At 42.0% G+C, this 17842-nt stretch overlaps 1 protein-coding gene across 1 annotated transcript in view; it reads right to left on the bottom strand.

Annotated features, from left to right (window-relative positions):
• Gramd1c (GRAM domain containing 1C) overlaps positions 1-15635 on the bottom strand; it is a 74333-nt gene extending 58698 nt beyond the window's left edge. Inside the window, exons 1-3 of the mRNA XM_028752429.1 lie at positions 15550-15635; positions 13597-13719; positions 11440-11589 (exon numbers count right to left, since the gene is read on the bottom strand). Coding sequence (XP_028608262.1) covers positions 11440-11589; positions 13597-13614 — 168 coding nt within the window. The 5' untranslated portion in view covers positions 13615-13719; positions 15550-15635. The remainder of the gene's footprint in view (positions 1-11439; positions 11590-13596; positions 13720-15549) is intronic.
• Positions 15636-17842: the final 2207 nt, after the last annotated feature.

Here is a 17842-nt window from a genome sequence, read left to right as displayed (position 1 = left end):
AATATCCTCTGGAATACAGACGCAAGAATTCTTAAAATGTGAACAAATACCCTTCAGCAATCTAGAAAACAAATAATACAACATGACCCAGAGACCCATGGCTGGCTTAGTAGTCAAAAGTTAATCAATGATATCAGCTAAAAAGGAATTAAAAAATCATATCATCTCACTTGATATAGAAGTAACATTTGAGATAATTCAATGTCTACTTGCAATTGAAACAAATAAACAAATAAACTATCTCCAGATTGGGAATACAAAGGAAGTTCCTCAACATGAAAAGAGTATCTACAAATTACCTATGATTTACAAAATACTGTAATGGTGAAAACTTGATTTACACAATAAATTGAGATCCACTCTTTTTAAATCTAAATGTTGGAAAAGACTATGCAGGACTAGACTTGAGTGTTTAGACTGAGATTCTTAGGAGTTCTCAGTGAAACCACCAAGGCTTGGCGATTTCTTCCACTGTGTTGGTATAATGGTTTGAATCAGTACCTCAAATTACAAATTTTAGAACTTAATCTGCAGCCTGGAGTACAATCCCAGTACTTGAGAGGCTGAGGCAGGAGGATCACCACAAGTTTGATTCTTGAGATATCTAGTGAATCCAAGCCTGCTTAAATTATAGATAAGATTTTACACACATGTGCATGCACGTACATAGACACACAGACACGTTGAGAGAGAGAGACAGAGAGAGAGAGAGAGAGAGAGAGAGAGAGAGAGAGAGAGAGAGAGAGAGAGAGAGAGAAGCAAATTACAAGGTTGGGGATACAGTTTCATGGCACATTTGTTTAGTATGCCTGATGACCTGGGTTCAATGCCCAGTACTAAACAAACAAACAAACAAACAAATGCCCTCTCTCTTCAGTACAATAGTATTTGAAAGATGGTGACAAACTCCAGTACACTGGTACTGTTGTCATGGAGATAGGTTAATTATAAGACATTTGACTTCTTATGAAACAAGTTTGGTCTCCTTTGCTCTCCTGTCCTGCCTGTGTACAGGGTGACACAGAGACAAGTTGGACACAAGATAACAATCAGGACTCTACACTGTAGCCTCACAGACTGCAGACCCTTCAAAGCTCTGGAACTGACAGATACTTTTCTTTTTTCTTCTTTTTATAAATTAGCTTGTCCATGGTTTCTTTGTAGCTATACAAAGTAAGCTAACAGATGATTTATTAGTCTTGTTTTCAAACAAAAGAAATGTAACTTTCTATTAATTTTTTTCATACAATATATTTTGGTCTTATTCTTTTCCCTCCCCATCCCCTTCCAGATCCCCTCCACTTCCCTACTCACCCAACTTCATGTTCTTTCCTCTTTCAAAAAACACATCAACAAAAAACTCCAAAAGAAAAAAAAAGGTAGCCGGGCGGTGGTGGCGCACGCCTTTAATCCCAGCACTTGGGAGGCAGAGGCAGGCGGATTTCTGAGTTCAAGAGTTCGAGGCTAGCCTGGTCTACAGAGTTCCAGGACAGCCAGGGCTACACAGAAAAACCCTGTCTCGAAAAAACCAAAAAAAAAAAAAAAGAAAAAGAAAAGGTACTAAGACAAAATAAAACAAGGGCACCAAAAACCATGGAGACCATTTTTGTTTGTTTGTTTGTTTTTTAAACAAGTCCCTGGGTCTTAACACAACTGACTCCATGATGGAAATAACACAACTGACTCCATGATGGAACTAACACTCAGGCCGTAAAACTCAGAATGCAGACAGCACCACCTGGCAAAATGGAAACGAAGGTCTAATTCCATCAAAGTCCACAGTTCCAAGAAGGTCCCTCAGTGCGCTAATTGTTCTTTTGGCTTCTGTAGTTCCTCTTCTGGCTAGCTGTTCTTGTTAACTGAAGTATGTCAACCCAGGATATGGTTTGTGTGCTTAAAAGCTCACCCTGAGCAAGGCTCAGGGATACAATGAGATCCTATACACCCAGTGCAGTCAATGACTGTCTAATAAAGACTGTCTATGGCTAACATACCCATTGACACTCTATTGGAGAAAATGGATTTTTCACTTTCCCAGCCCCTAAAAGATTTTTTGTATGGCAGTGTGGTCTTCCTTAGAGAGGTATGGTTTTAATAAATTATGAATTTTCTTCCCTTATCTTACAGATCAGAAGCACAGCTAAAACCCAGCATTCTCCCTCTCTCCCTCTCCCCCTCTCCCCCTCTCTCCCTCTCTCCCTCTCCCCCTCTCCCCCTCTCCGACTCCCCCTCTCCGTCTCCCCATCTCCATCTCCCCATCTCTGTCTCCACCTCTCCTACCACTAGAGCTTTCTCAGTGCAGCTTTGCTCGGGCCTCCTAGCTAACATTATTTCTTCCTGTTGAGACTCTGTGTTAGTTCATATAGTCTTTTCATTGTTTTTGTAGCTCCTACACTACCCGATCTAACACGATACATTTGCTTATTTGTAATCTATCCGTCTTACATTCTGACTGTAGTTTCTAGGGTGGCTGTGATACTGCCTGGTTCACCTAGAACAGCAGTTTTCAACCTGTGTGTTGGGACCATTGGAAAACCTCTATTCCTAACGATCTTAGCAACTGAGACACCTCTCAGTAACAAAGTTACAATTATGAAGTAGCAATGAAAACAAATCTATGGTTGGGGGTCACCACAGCATGAGGTACTGTATCAAAGGGTCATAGCATCAGGAGGGTTGAGGCCCACTGTCTTAGAACATGATGGTATTTCAAAGATGCTCAAATAAATGAGCAGGACAATCTTCATCTTCACTCATTTGCTCTCTTCGTTTACCACTGCTAACATACTGGCTCTGCTCGCATGGTCTTTAAGCAATCCTGTGAGAGGTTCACTGAACCCCCGGATTCTCGTCTCCCTTCAGGAACAGATTTTATGCATGTTCTCTACCCTTGCTCATTCTCCATGTCTATCTTCTGAAATCCCCTTGTATGCCTAGTAGATGGATCTTTTGTCTCCTTATGTCTGAAGCTGCTCCGTTTCACCATGCTGATGGATGTATCCATTGTTCCCTTACATCTGCTGTCATTTTCTTTCACACTCTCTCATCAGTACAATCTGATCATATACATATATATATATATAATATTATATGAATATATAATATGTTAATATTATATAAATATATAAAAATATATTAATATATAAATGTAGAATAAATAATATATTAATATATACAAATACATTCTATATTAATATATAATAGATATATAATTAATATAGTATGTTAATATAAAATATATATTACTCAGCTACTTTATTTATTTATTTATTTATTTATTTATTTATTTATTTATTCTCCTCTTTCTTCTGCTTCAATTTTCCACACTCCTTGTATTTGCTGTTTTGCAACTCCACCTGGCATTTGAAACTTTACTACCCATTTATATTTTTATCTGTTCCTGTTAAGTCCTTACTTGGAGGTTTTGTTTTGTTTTGTTTTGTTTGCTAGTCTGTGTAGAAAATCTGAGGCCTTGCACGGAGAGCAAGGCATTGTCTCCGCTGAGCTACAATCTCCCCTGATACTGCATAGCTGTATTCTATAAGTACTAGAACCCGGGTGTGTCATTTGTTGAATTTCCTTCTGCTCACTAATAGAGTATAATACTCAACCAAACTCTCCAGAGAAACTCACTCCCACCCCACCTAAGCCCACCTTTAGCTAGACAAGTTTCTTTGTCTTTAGTTTGAAGATGCAGGCATATTTCTCTCCTTGCCAGCATTTCACAGATGTACAAGTCTTTCAGAGTCGTGGCTTTATGAAGCATTCTCGGTCCTAACCCATGCAAGTTCAAGAGATCGACTCCTGTCCTGTGCCACGGCTGCCTTGGCATTAGCTCATGTGCCTGTAACTCCCTCCTAGCCCATAAGCACTTTAATCTATAATCCCAGATAAGCATTATAAACGTGTCTGTAACAGGGGTGGAGAAATGGCTCAGAGCGAAAGCATGCTGTACAAGCACGAGTCCTTTCAGATCACCAGCATCCATAGATAGGAAGCCGGGCACTACAGCACACATGTGTAACCTCAGCTTTGGGGGACAAAAGAAGAGAATGGCAGATCCTGGGGGTAGCCTAGCAAAAACAGTGAGCTCCAGGTTCAATGAGAGACCCTGTCTCTAAAGATAGAGAGGGCCAGCAAGATGGTTCAGGGGGTAAAGGCACTTGCCACCAAGTTTGATGATCTGAGTTTGACCCCCAGGTCCCATGTAGAATAGACTCATACAAGTTATCCTTTGACCACACACTCTATGGCATACATGCCCAAACATGTACATATATACAAAATACATGAAATTTAAAAAAAATAAATCTGGGCTAGAAAGATGAGTAAGCAGTTAAGACTCTGGCTAGTCTTCTTGAGAACCAGGGTTTGATTCCCACTACCCTCGTGGTGGTTTACAGCCCTCTACAGATCAGTCCCGTGGGATCTGATGCCCTCTTCTATCCTCCTCTGTCACTCCTCTGTCACTGTAGACACACAGTACACAGACATGAAAGCAGGCAAAATTCCATACACATAACATAAAAACAAATAGACCTCCAAAATGTAATTTAAATCTAAAAGCATATACTAACATGGAGCTAACATGGAAAACAGCCTAGGAAAGTTATCAGCACCAACCTCTGGCCTTCACACCTGTATACACTAACACAGATGTGCATACAGCAAACACACACATGTGCGCGCACACACACAGAGTTTACAACATTGTGTTCAACATCTCTTGATAGTTCTACTAAAATGTTCATTTAAACATTCCCCTCTTCCTATTGCCAAAAATACTAACTCCTTTTTCCTTATAGCTAAATCTAAAAATGTTAGAAGATATCCCCTAAATTTATAAAAGTGCTTAATACATATAATATATATATAAACGTTTTCAAATAGAATTAAATTAAAACATGATTCGGAAAGAAAACTTCCTTTTTTAGAAGCCATCATAGTAAAATGTAGCATAGACTTTATAGGTTTGAATAAACATGGGCTGTACTTGCCCTGGAAGACAACGGACTACAGGGCAGCTTTCCTCCCAACTTGCCAAAGCACCTCACAAACACACTAATTAATCCTCGGTGGCCTCTTTGGCCTCTTTTGATAAAACGCACAGTACAGCTTTACTTAATTAACCCTGCGTGTGCCTACACGTCAGGCCTGCAGAGAGTCTTCTCCCTTTAAGTAGGACATCTTAGCTGTGAGTAATGTAAGCAAGACTCAGCGAGAAAGCATGGAACGAAGATGTCTGGTTCCCTGGTCAATTAAAAATACAACTGGACTGTGATCTAGAAGTTGGTTTAAAACTTTCTCTATGCTAATCATTATTTGAGTATAGTGTTTCAAAGTGTGTATGTTTTATTCTTGAATGTTTTGGAGCAAAAAGGATAGAAGGGCATGATTGATTTGAATTCTGAGCACTTTAAAAATTCTCCTACTCTGTCTTCTTTTCCTATTTACTTTCTAAATCAAATATCTAAGGTTTACATCACCCCTAGTCTATGTTAGGATTTTTTAAAAATCACAGTGATTTAAGCAGAATATATAGACTTCCATTTTAGTTACAAATTTCAGAAAACTATAATTTGTTCACTTTTAAAATAAAATCATCAATTAAGCCAGCTACTAAGGAAATGAGTTTACACTGTTGACAAACATTTTCTAAGAGGAACTTAACAGAATATCAAAGTAAGACTGGATGGCCAATGATCAACACCCTAGTCAAAGAACTATTGCATCTAACAATACAGTTCAGTCATCTTCTAAACATACACAACACAAAATCCCAGAGGCTCCCTTCTACTCCCACTAGTGGTTAACTGCACATCACTAAGAGAGCTAACACTCAACAAACAGACCTGTCGCAAAGCTGTCTGCTGGGCCTCTGGGATTTTAATCCACATGGAATATATCATTATTTTAGTTGGCAAGAAAAAAATAAAACTATCGTTTTTCCTTTTGCCATGTACTTTTTACTAACAGGTAAAAGACAAAAAACATAAATATTTATTTACCACTAACTTTAATTTTCAATTTCACTTGTTATAATTTTTTGTTTCATGAGGTATAAAAGTCAACAATGAAAGCCATTTCTCATAGTCTAGGATCAGACATTGCAATTTGTATAAGTAAATAAATACATATATATATACACTCATATATCCTAGCTTAGATCACAAGAGTTAAGTAGAAAACCTGAAGCTGCCGGGCAGTGGTGGTGCATGCCTTTAATCCCAGCACTTGGGAGACAGAGGCAGGTAGATTTCTGAGTTTGAGGCCAGCCTGGTCTACAGAGTGAGTTCCAGGACAGCCAGGGCTACACAGAGAAACCCTGTCTCGAAAAACAAAAAAACGAAAAAGAAAAGAAAGAAGAGAGAGAGAGAGAAAGAGAGAAAGAGAGAGAGAGAGAGAGAGAGAGAGAGAGAGAGAGAGAGAGAGAGAGAGAGAGAACCTGAATGAAGCTACAGCTCTCACTATCAGCAACTATGGAGAGTTAATCATATCAATACCCTGCATTTAAGCAGTCTTACCAGAAAGACAAACATCAACACACCTATCTAACTGCATACTGACAATATTGTCAGACTGTGACTCAATCTCTATTTTACAAGTGATTCCACTGAAGTCAGGTGGGCTGTAGGGCACCCTAGATCACCATACAGCAAAGACACTAGGGGCAGAGCAGACACCATTTTATTCCCAGTGTTTTATTTTCAAGCTAATTCACTCAGTTGGGTCACACTGCTCTCCAAGTTCACTATTGAGGAACAGCTGCCCGGATGAATTATTCATTACTGATTTTCCTTAGTTTTTGAAACATCAAACTTTAAGACGTTTGTGACCTGTTTATCAGACACCTTCCAGGAGCTGTGCCACTGTGCTGGTAATGACAGCAGCTCCTCCCCTGAGCATGTAGGGTGCCAGGAAGCCTGGCCTCCGGAGACCCACAATTCTGCATCCCCTGGTAACCCTGTGGGACTGAAGGGTGAGACCAAAAACGCAGATCATGGGAAGAGAAGCAGCAGGGCTCAGGGCAGGACACTAGTCAGGCATTGGAGACACATTCAGATGACACAGAGTAGGTTACAGGCTGGGTGTGTAGCCCAGTGGTGGATCATTTACTCAGCATTTAAAAGTCCATGGGTTAGACCCCTGGAATTGAAAGGAGGAAGCAAGGGAGGGACCAGACAGCCCATAACAAGGAGTTTGACAAGAAGTACAACCCTACCTTGCACTGCATCCTGGTAGCTATGGTGCCACATGAAACCGGGCACTTCACCTACTTTTGCTTGAGCCAAATGGTACATGAACTGCAAACAGGAGCCAAGATGTGAACCTAACATGCACTAGGGCCTGGGTTTTATTTCCATTACAAAAAGAAATTTAAATAAAAGAAACTTATTAGAGGAGGCAGACAAATGTAATCTTTGTAAAGTAAAGAAGGACACAGATCTTGCTTCCTTAACTCTGAAATGGCCCTGACATTCTTGATTTTGGTTGAATACCCCATTTCATGCCTTGTGGGGGATGTTCCTGTTATACTACTGGGTCTTCCTGGTGTTGAATTTGAATTCTGTGAACTCTGCCTTTTTTTTGTTTGTTTTGTTTTGTTTTGCTGTTTTTCGAGACAGGGTTTCCCTGTGTAGTTCTGGCTGTCCTGGAACTCACTCTGTAGACCAGGCTGGCCTCGAACTCAGAAATCCGCCTGCCTCTGCCTCCCAAGTGCTGGGATTAAAGGCGTGCACCACCACCGCCCGGCGAACTCTGCCTTTTTATTGTATTGTACAGATTTTCTGACATAATCAGCAGAATAATGAAGAAAAGAGAAGCCAGCAACATGGTAGAAACAGAGGGAATTAAAGTAGCTGGAAATAAATTTTCTTCCAGACTTCCTAAACATCATTTCTCTTGGTTATGGTACAGCTGCATGTTGCATAGCGAGTTTCTTCAACAGTGGACTATTTAATTCTTTTTTAAAAGTAGATAACTATATACTGATGTAGTTAGCCCCATTCTTCCTCCTCTCTCCAACCCTGCCTGCTTGGAAAGCCTCCAAACATATACACTGGGGTGGTTCCACAAGAGTATAGGAAGCTAAAAAATTCCCATCGCCTAGTAATGCTGCACCAGTCTTAATGTCACAGTGCAGCACACTTTTCGCCTACCTATTTGTGGCAATGCTACAGCAGATAAGCCTCCTGACCTGCCAGTCATATGAAGGTACAGCATGCACATCTGTGGATGGTGCATCATAATTGATCAGGATAAAGGATGCTACATCATGTGTGTCTGTGTTAGTACACTTTATGCTGGCTGCACAATGATGAAACCAGCCAACAGTGCCTTCCTCAGAATATGGGTTTACACTAAGGGGTCATTTAACTACACAGACATTGGGCCCTTGAATTAGGCAGCCCAAGTGGCTATGCCACCTGAGTGTTTGCTGGCATTCCTTGCTGCTTCCCAGGTATCTTTACCAGGCAATTATTGTATCTTCAATGATCTCATCAACTTACATAAGCTTATTAAAATATGGCAAATGCATATTGAAGACACTGAAGAGGTGGAGAATCAAGTTCATAGCTATGTCCATTCAAATTCTGGTTAATCTGAGCAGGGTCTTTAATGTCTGTTTCTTTGGTCTAGATTGTTCTGGTGTTTGGGTAAGTTCCAGAGGTCCCTTAACTTCTGGGAAAGTCTCTAAAATTCTCAAGATATCATTCTGATCTTTAAGTTCATTCTATGTGAATGTATAGAAAAATTCTTATGACTGTGAAATTATCTTAGAAGCCTAAACAGAGGCAATGAATTTAATGTTTTCAATGTGTGCTTTCTAAATTTTAAAACATGTAAATCATCTGGACATCTTGTAAAGAGTAAACATCTCAATACAGTGATGAGCCCAAGATGTTGTATTTTATCCAGATGGTAGTTGGTGACAGTTCTGCTGTCCCCCCTACACCTTCAGAAGCAAGCATCTTATGCATACACATTTCCCCCTTTTTTCTAAAGTCTTATTCTGTTGTTCTTTCCTTTTGTAACTGTCTTGCTTTAAGTCATCCAAGAATAACCATAGCTACTTAACCCATGGAGCTATGAACGTTCCTTAATTCAAAATATAAACTACAAAAATAAGCTTAGATAGACATTGCACAGAGAATGAGAGACCCTGGAACACTTAGCCCTAAATGGGATGTCCCCACCAAATTCCCCTCGCCCCTTAGAGCTCTGGGAAACCAAAGGAAGAAGAGGCAAAAAGAGTGTAAGAGGCAGAGGGGATAGAAGACACCAAGCAAATGAGGCCCTCTAAGGCAACATTATCAAACTCATATGAATCCACAGAGACTGAGGCAGAAGCACAGAACATGCATGGGTCTGCAGCCATGCAACATGTAGGTCCCCTGTGTATATGCCAGGAGCCAAACCCAGGAAATTACCTGCTGTTCTAGAAAACATAGTCAATACAAGGTTAAGAAAGGTCTTAGGTCCTAGGAGCTTAAAGAACGTCTGGCATTTCCTGGGAGCTGGTTATGACAGTGGGATGGTCTAGGGCAATAAAGATATGACAATGGGATGGTCTAGGGCAATAAGGATATGACAGTGGAATGATCTTAGACATGAGGAAATGGTGGGATAGCCCTAAGCAATGACCCTCGCCTAAACTCCCACTTTGCTGTGTCTTTATAACCTGCCCCCGAAATTAAAATTTCAGAGCTTGATCAGAACTCCAGACTAGCTCTCATTCTTTGTGTCTCTTGTCCCTTCATTCTTTTGCCCCCTTCCCTAGGGTCTCGTAGAATTCTCTGTGGGCCAGGGCATATATTTATTATGGCTTCTAGTTTAGTGTTTTTATGGGACTCCCAAGTGTGTGCACAAGTGGGTCTTTGGTTCTTGTGCCTTCTTTTGAGTTCTTTTCCTTCTGTTCATTTGCCTTGTTCAACTTCAATATGAGAGTTTTTTATTTATCTTATTATATTTTATTTTGTTATATATATTTTTTTTTATTTTATTTATGAGTACACTGTAGCTGTCTTCAGACACGCCAGAAGAGGGCATCCAATCTCATTACAAATGGTTATGAGCCACCATGTGGTTGCTGGGATTTGAACTCAGGACCTTTGGAAGAGCAGTCAGCGCTCTTAACCGCTGAGCCATCTCTCCAGCCCATTTTGTTATATTTTATTATTATCCCTTAGAAGCCTGTTCTTTTCTAATGAGAGACAGGAAGGAAGTAGACTCAGACAGGAGAGGAGGTGGAGAGGGACTGGGAGGAGTAGAGGGAGGAAGAACCACAATCAGGACATATTATGTAAGGGGAAAATATCTATTTTCAATAAAAGGGGGAAAAACTAAGGCTCAGGAGTCCAAGGCTAGCCCTAGCTGCATAGCAAGTAGGAGGCCAGCCTGGACCACACAGGATACTCCTGTCTCTTCTCCCCCAAAAGTTCTAAATGATACATAGATTTTTTTCTAAGTGACCAAGAATGATATAGTTGTTACAAATGGCATGGTTTTCTCTATTATTTTAGTATATATCTTAGCAATAACATATTTTCCTTAGGTTATGTCTAACCAAAAATAAAAATAATAACCTTATGATGTTAAGTCTTTTACTAGGAAATAATTTGCTAGCTGTGTGAAGAGTCAGTAACAGCCATGGGCTGACTTCTTTATTAAAGACACCTGTGTGCTAATCTTTAAAATCTGTTGATACCATGTCCTTTAAAGTCTTTTCTCAAGGATACAGAATACTCAGCATTGGTCCCCCATAAACCAATACTGGGATTATGGGTGCTGTGTGACGCTCTTTAAACCTCACTTCTGGTTGTAAGGCATGAGATTTCTATCAAATACCAAAATCCTCACAGGAATTGCCGGCTTTGGAACGAGCCTATTAAAATAACAAATGTTAGCACTCACACCTTGAGGACACATTCTTCTATAACACTCTATAGTCTCAATGTGCCTACCGGGAAGTCATAGTCTCTTTTTATGTGGGGAAACTAGAAGGATAACAGAGTTACACTTAAAATGGATCTGAAGCTCTAACTTAAAAACCCATCTTCTAACCATTACGCACTGCAGAGCATGCATTGTTAAGACGTGCTTGCCACAGGAACCGGCTCTTTGAATGAAAATTACATAAAATAACTTGTTTCTGAGTAAGACTTAGAAACATGGTTTATGAGATGTTAGCGTCTTTCCAATACAGCTGATAACACTAAGCACACAATCCAATTGTGTGGCAGTATTTTCACAAGGAGACAAACCATTGCACGCCATCCACCAGGCAACAGTGCCTTCTAGTGGCCAAAAGAAAAATAAAGAGAAATGTCATTGGGTCTCTGAAGTCACAACATCTAAAATCTAGAAGCTAATCACAAAGGATTAAATAAACTGTTGTAGAATTAAAGAGAATTTGTATTCAAGATTAAAAGATACTACCCAAAAGCTCCAGTCACCGCTCCAGTTATGTGTGCTAGGTCCCTGTTTTTTGGCTGATACTATATTATTCTCATCCACAACAGGGCTAGAATTTTCCTCGGGCTCTTCCTGTAGCTCCACGGCAAGACTTGAATCCCCTTCGTTTACTATCTGCAAATAAACACCAACAATTTAAGTTACTTATTGACAAATGACATTTTAAAAGAAAAATGTGTTCTGGATATAGAAATTACCTTCAAGATTAAGCTTCCTTTTTACAAACATCTTAAATTATTTATATGCATGTGTCCATCATGCATCCCGAGGATCAAACTCATGTGGTCAGATTTAGGGATAGGTACCTTTTACCCACTAAACCATCCTGCCAGGCCAATAAATTAACTTCTAAAGAAAATAATTTAAACACTTAGAAGATGGAAATTAGTGGCTGGAGAGATGACTCAGTTGGCAAAGTGCTTCCTAAACAAGAATGAGGACCCAGTTTTAGCGCTCCAGCACCCACATATAAGTTGGGCATGTGCCTAGTGAGATGCTGGTGCAATAGGTGGACTTCTGGGGCTCAACAGCCAGTAAATTTTGTTGAATTGGTGATCTCTGTGTTCAATAAGAGACTGTTATCAAAATGAAAGGTGGGAGGTGACTGATAAGATACCCAACATTGCCTCTTACACATATGCATACACCACAAATGCATACATGCTCACAAAAGACAGGAACTAATGTTTTGCTTCCTACCATTCATCATTTATACATGCAGCAAACATCTTCCAACTACTACCATTTGTTAGGTAGTAGTTGGTGGTACTAGAAATACAAAAATAAGGGGCTGGAGATATGGCTCAGTGGTTAAGGGCACTGACTGTTCTTGCAGAGGTCCTGAGTTCAATTCCCAGCAACTACATAATGGCTCACAATCATCTGTAATGTGATCCAATGCCTCTTCTGATGTGTCTGAAGACAGCTACAGTGTGTACTCATATAAATAAAATAAGTAAATCTTTTTAAAAAAGAAGCAGATGAAATACAAAGATAAGTACAACAAAGTTCTTAGCTTCCTGAAGTTCATGGTCTGATATTTAACAATAATTTAAAATAACGATAATTAAACACCTTAAAAATACAATGTAATGGGAGTATGACCACTTTGGGGGAAGTCTCTGTAATGCCCATATTTGGAGGGAAAATGGGGAGGATGATGGACAGCAGGCATTATAAGAGATCATGACATGCCAGGCCCCATGAGCATCACTATTGCTGTTCCTTTGCCTTCGTTATAGCAAGACCGTCCCTTGGGGAAAGCACATGGGGCACCAGGCAGTAGATCAAATGTGTAAGTCAACCCAATTTAAGCCTGGGTTTTCAAATCCTGTGAAGTAACCATGGAAGATGCCAACCCTGTTGACACTGATTTGTGGCTTTCTAGAGGAAAATATTCACAATCCATGATAGGGTAAGGAAGACATGCGTCACATGAAGTACACCTACCACAAAGAGGAGGGATTGACAAACCTGGGTACAGGGGAAGGAACAAACAAAAGTCTATAATTTGACCCAGTTAGAAATACAGTATTAATTTTTTATATGATTCCTTCTTCTCCCAAATCTTCAGAATTGTTTCCAATTTCTTAGGTGTTTGTTTATTTAATGTGTACGGTGCTTTGTCTACATGTGTGTCTGTGCACTATGTGCATGCCTGGTGCCCTCAGATGTCCTGGAACTGGGTTACAGATAGTCGTGAGTCAGCATATGGGTGCTGGGAATTGAACACTAGTCCTCCATAAGAGCAACAAGTGCCCTTAACCACTGAGCCATCTCTCCAGTTCTGTCATTAAAATAACTTAACGAAAAGGTTGACTTTGGTGACTCTGTAACGTAGCTTCTGAATTAACTTCAACACTTGCCAAAAATACATCCACTAGCAAATCTTCGTGGCTTTAATCAGTATAAACTAGGTATCACTCATAATAACTAGTTATTCACACACACACACACACACACACACACACACATACAACAACCAAGGTTATTGGGCATGCTTCACTTAGACTTTGACCATCACTGCCCTAGACACCTGCAACATGGCAAGAGCACACGTACACACACACACACACACACACACACACGTGCACGCTAAATGAATGAATAAATGAATGGTACCTTATTTAAATTCTTCATGGTCACCTAGGCCGGTGAAATGTTCCTGCTCACGTTTTAGGTATGCCTCCTCTCTCTGCCGTTTACAGACAGGCCCAGTGGCTTGTCTCTCTGGTAGCTTAGCTCCTGTCAAGTTGACATAGCACTATCAAATGCAACCTTTCCAGGCAAGAGCTCAACGGAGCCAACTCTAAGCTTCGTGATCTCACTATTGCATGAGGACGTGGCCTTCCCTGCCCTCTTTGGTTACACAGAGGCCACAGTCCTAGAAAAAGGTCATTCCTCTCTTGAACCTTCTGCCTCCCCGAAAAGCAACTTAGGTTTAACTGAGTGCGCAGAAACGGGAATTCTGAACAGCATCAAGCCACACTGCTACAAGTGTTGGAGTTCTGTGGAGGACTACTGCTTTTTCCCTTAACTAGACACCCCTGGTATAGGGGAGGCCAGAAGGGTTTACACAACTGGCCGAAACTTCAGGAAGTCATCCAAACACTAGCAGTGAAACACCCTGGCTAACAACTGGCTGCATCTGTACATTTTATAGATTCTTGGATCACAGCCTGAGAAGTTGCCCCTGTGGAGTGAACATTGATACCTGGAGGCAAGGTCACACGTATGTCTGAATATACTAAATCCATAAGACAAGGCTTGCCAGACACTCTTGATCCTTTTCAGAGTTCTAGATATAAGTACAGTACACAAAGCTTTGTTTATCAGAATACAGCTGAGCTCTTGGGCAAGGTTTTCAATGGAATTTGCACTCACCAAATTCAGGGCTCAGGTCTCAGAGGGAGCACGGTGGCCTTAAGTTAAAATCCAATTAGATAGTACTGGAGAGCTAGCACAGTAGGTAAAGCATCAAGCATGAGGACCAGAATTCACCCCCTCAACCCTCCCCCCAACATACCACCCTCTCCCCCCACACACACCCCGGAAAACACACACAAAGGCACTGCCTTTGTGTGACATGTTTGTTATCCCAGCTTTGAGATAGTGAAGACAAGCAGATCCCTGAGCTCCTTGGCCCCTAGACCAGCCAGGCTAACCTTTTCTATAAGCCCCTGGAGGCTCCTCACCTTGCTCTGGGGAAGGCCTTCCCTGCCCTCCCCCAGAGACCTCAATTATGTCAGTAATAGACGCATCATTTCACACCCTTAAGGTCTGAGCGTGGCACTATCAGTTCTGTGTTAGCTGTATTCCACAGAAGGGATAACATTTTTCACACACACCTTCCCGTTACTTGGCTGATAGGTTCACTGTTATTCTGGACAGCCCTGCCTGACAATTGTTGTATAGAGTTCACCAGTATCCTATTTCATAGGAATGATTAGTCAGTCAATTGAAATAATGCATTCATTCATTTGTCCCTCCAACAGTTATTTGAACCGTACCCTTCAGTACACTAAAATACTTCTCTGAAAGAAAAATATCTACACACAAGCACCCTAATACAGCGAGAATAGTGTTGAGAAACGCTAGTAACCCTGCACCAAGAGGCTTTCACCCTAAACCCTAATAACCAACTTTTCCATTTGTCAGATAAGGTAGTAATAAACAAACGACAATACTATTTGAAACCAAAAACTTGATTGAGAGCCTGGGGACTTCAATTTTGTGAGTCCTGTTAACCAACCGCCGATGGTGAAGGGAGGCTGGCAAGAAGAATTCCAAGTCAATGGAACTAGATTCACTGGGGTCTGGGGCTGAGACATCTGGACTCGGGCATCTTGGGGACCAAATTCAACCACTTAACACTCTGTCGCCTAGCCAGGAACAGGCTCGCGGGAGACACAGGAAACAGTTTCCTTGGTAACAACTTTTCGAATAACGCCAAAGAGTACAGAGGAGAGGGAAGGGAGGAATTAATTATCATAATCGGAGCGGGTTCAAACAACCATGCAGAGTAAACTGCCGGCGAAGCCACCTCTCGGGAGCCGGCCCCTCGAGGCTGCTTACCTGGCGGGCCGTCAGAGCGCCATCCATCGTGGCACCCTCTCGCGGCACCCCGCACGCGCGTCCCTGTGAGCTCCCGGGCGGGAGAGGGCCGGCCAGGCGCGTGCCCGACGCGCGCTCCCGGCTCCGGCCCTCGGAATCCACACCTCCGGATTAGCCCGAGCGCTTTGCGTCCTCTGGCGGCAATTAATGATTATTGCCTTTGGCGAAGTCCTTAAAGGCTAATTTGTTAGCCAGGGCGTTAACCACCCTTTAGTAGGGATCAGTGATGAGCCATGAAAAGCAGAGGGTTTGTTATTCTTCGATGGGACTAGAATTTCAGTTTGGGCAGGAGATAGTGCAGATAGGATGGTTGTTCTCCAGTATGAGTGTACTAGATCTCATTAAACTGTAGGATAAAAAATCTAATAAAACAGGCGGGGCGATAAGAAATAGGGAAGCAAGAAGACTGTGACTTGGGAACCAGCCTGACCACATTGAAGTTCAAGACTAGACGGGGCAACAGGGAGACCATGTCTCACAAGCGAAAAGGAGAAAAAAAAAAGTAAAACAAACAAAAGCATCTGGTAAAATATTGTTTCTCTTTTATACCTATAAAACTCACTAAGCAAACACCATCAAGTATTACAACAACCAGAACTAGACAGAGCCTCGTGGAGAGGCACAGCCTGATTTCTAGCATCGCCACCTTATGTTAAAAATACTAGGGGTTTGGAAAGGTCCGTGGTTCAGTGTTTTCCGTGTGCTTGCTGTCCTTGCAGAGGACCAGAGTTGGTTCCCCAGAACCCTCATCAGGCAACTCACAGCCTCCTGTAACTCGAGCTCCCTGGGATCCTCTGGCTTCCACAGGTACTTAAGTGCACGACCTCGCATTCACAGTCACGCACACACACGCGCACGCACGCACACACACACACACCTACGTCTTAAAAACATTTAAGGAAAGCGGTGGAAAGGATACTGGAAAGTGTTCAGGTGAACATTGTTAGCATCTACTTAGGCTTAAAAGATGGATGGTAATAAAAGTAAAGAATCGGAAGAAGAAGCCGGGCGGTGGTGGCGCACGCCTTTAATCCCAGCACTCGGGAGGCAGAGGCAGGCGGATTTCTGAGTTCGAGGCCAGCCTGGTCTACAGAGTGAGTTCCAGGACAGCCCGGGCTATACAGAGAAACCCTGTCTCGAAAAACCAAAAAAAAAAAAAAAAAAAAAAAAAAAAAAAAAGAATCGGAAGAAGAAAAGTGCTTAGAGCTGGGATTGTGAACAGGTCTCCCCTGTCATGTTAAGTATAAGAGCAGGTGACTGACTGAGGGGCGATTTAAGATCACAGAGTAAGAAAAGCAGCAGCTTGGAATTGAAACAAGAATTATTGACAGAGTAAGACAGTAGCAAAGAGAGAGGAGATGATAAACAAGGACCAGAGTTCTTCAATAGGAAAAGAAACCCCAGCCAGGCAGGAGGCATGTGCCAGCAATCAAAGCCCTGAGGAGGTGAGGAAAGCGAGATTGGGAGTTCAAGGCCAGCCTCGGCTGGACCTTGCTCCATAGTGAGTTTGAGGCCTCAAAACCAGCACCCCTCAAAAAGGAAAAAGAGGAACATGAACTGTGAGCTGGTAGGTGGGTCTAATAGGAGAAGCAGTCACAGGTACAGTTCTCAAATGAATTTCAAAGCTGGGGTTTAAAGAAAGAGTGAAGGAAAGAAAGAGACCTCCCCCTTCCCTGGCTTTGGTGGTATTTGGGCGACTATCACTGCATGACACTTCACCCAAAACCTTAGCATCAGAGAGTGAGAATAGTCATTCACTATCTCTTGTGACTTCCGTGGCTTGGAGATATGGAAACAGCACAGGTAGAAAGCTCTGGCTCACAGTCTCTCACAAGACTGCCCTAGGTGACCATAGGCAGCTCCTACTCGTCAAACCACCTGGCTGAGGCTGAGCCCAGAGGATCCACTTTCAAAGAGTCTCACTTACAGGGCTGTCAGCCTGGCACTGGCTGTTGGTCTGCGGCCTCGGTTCCTCTCTGCTAGGGCTTCTCCACAGGACAGCTTGAGTCCTCATGCTGCAGCCGGGGCTTTCCTCAGAATGTATCATCCGAGAGACCTAGACCGAAGGTAGAATGCTTTCTATGACCTAACCTTGGAAGCTGCACACGTTCACACTGCATTCTACTGGGGTCGGTCGACACTGTGTCACTAACAGGGACAGGAAGGCAGCCACCTCTAGTGACACTGGGGAGAAAACAACCTGAGCGTCCTGCAGAGAGAACAAGATCCTCAGAGGAAAGCCAGGAGGCCGTGG

The sequence above is a fragment of the Grammomys surdaster genome, unplaced genomic scaffold (genome assembly GCF_004785775.1).
Source record: "Grammomys surdaster isolate TR1022 unplaced genomic scaffold, NIH_TR_1.0 125901, whole genome shotgun sequence".
Classification (NCBI taxonomy): domain Eukaryota; kingdom Metazoa; phylum Chordata; class Mammalia; order Rodentia; family Muridae; genus Grammomys; species Grammomys surdaster.
Note: the sequence above shows the minus strand (reverse complement) of the source record. Positions and strands in the feature narration are given on the sequence as shown.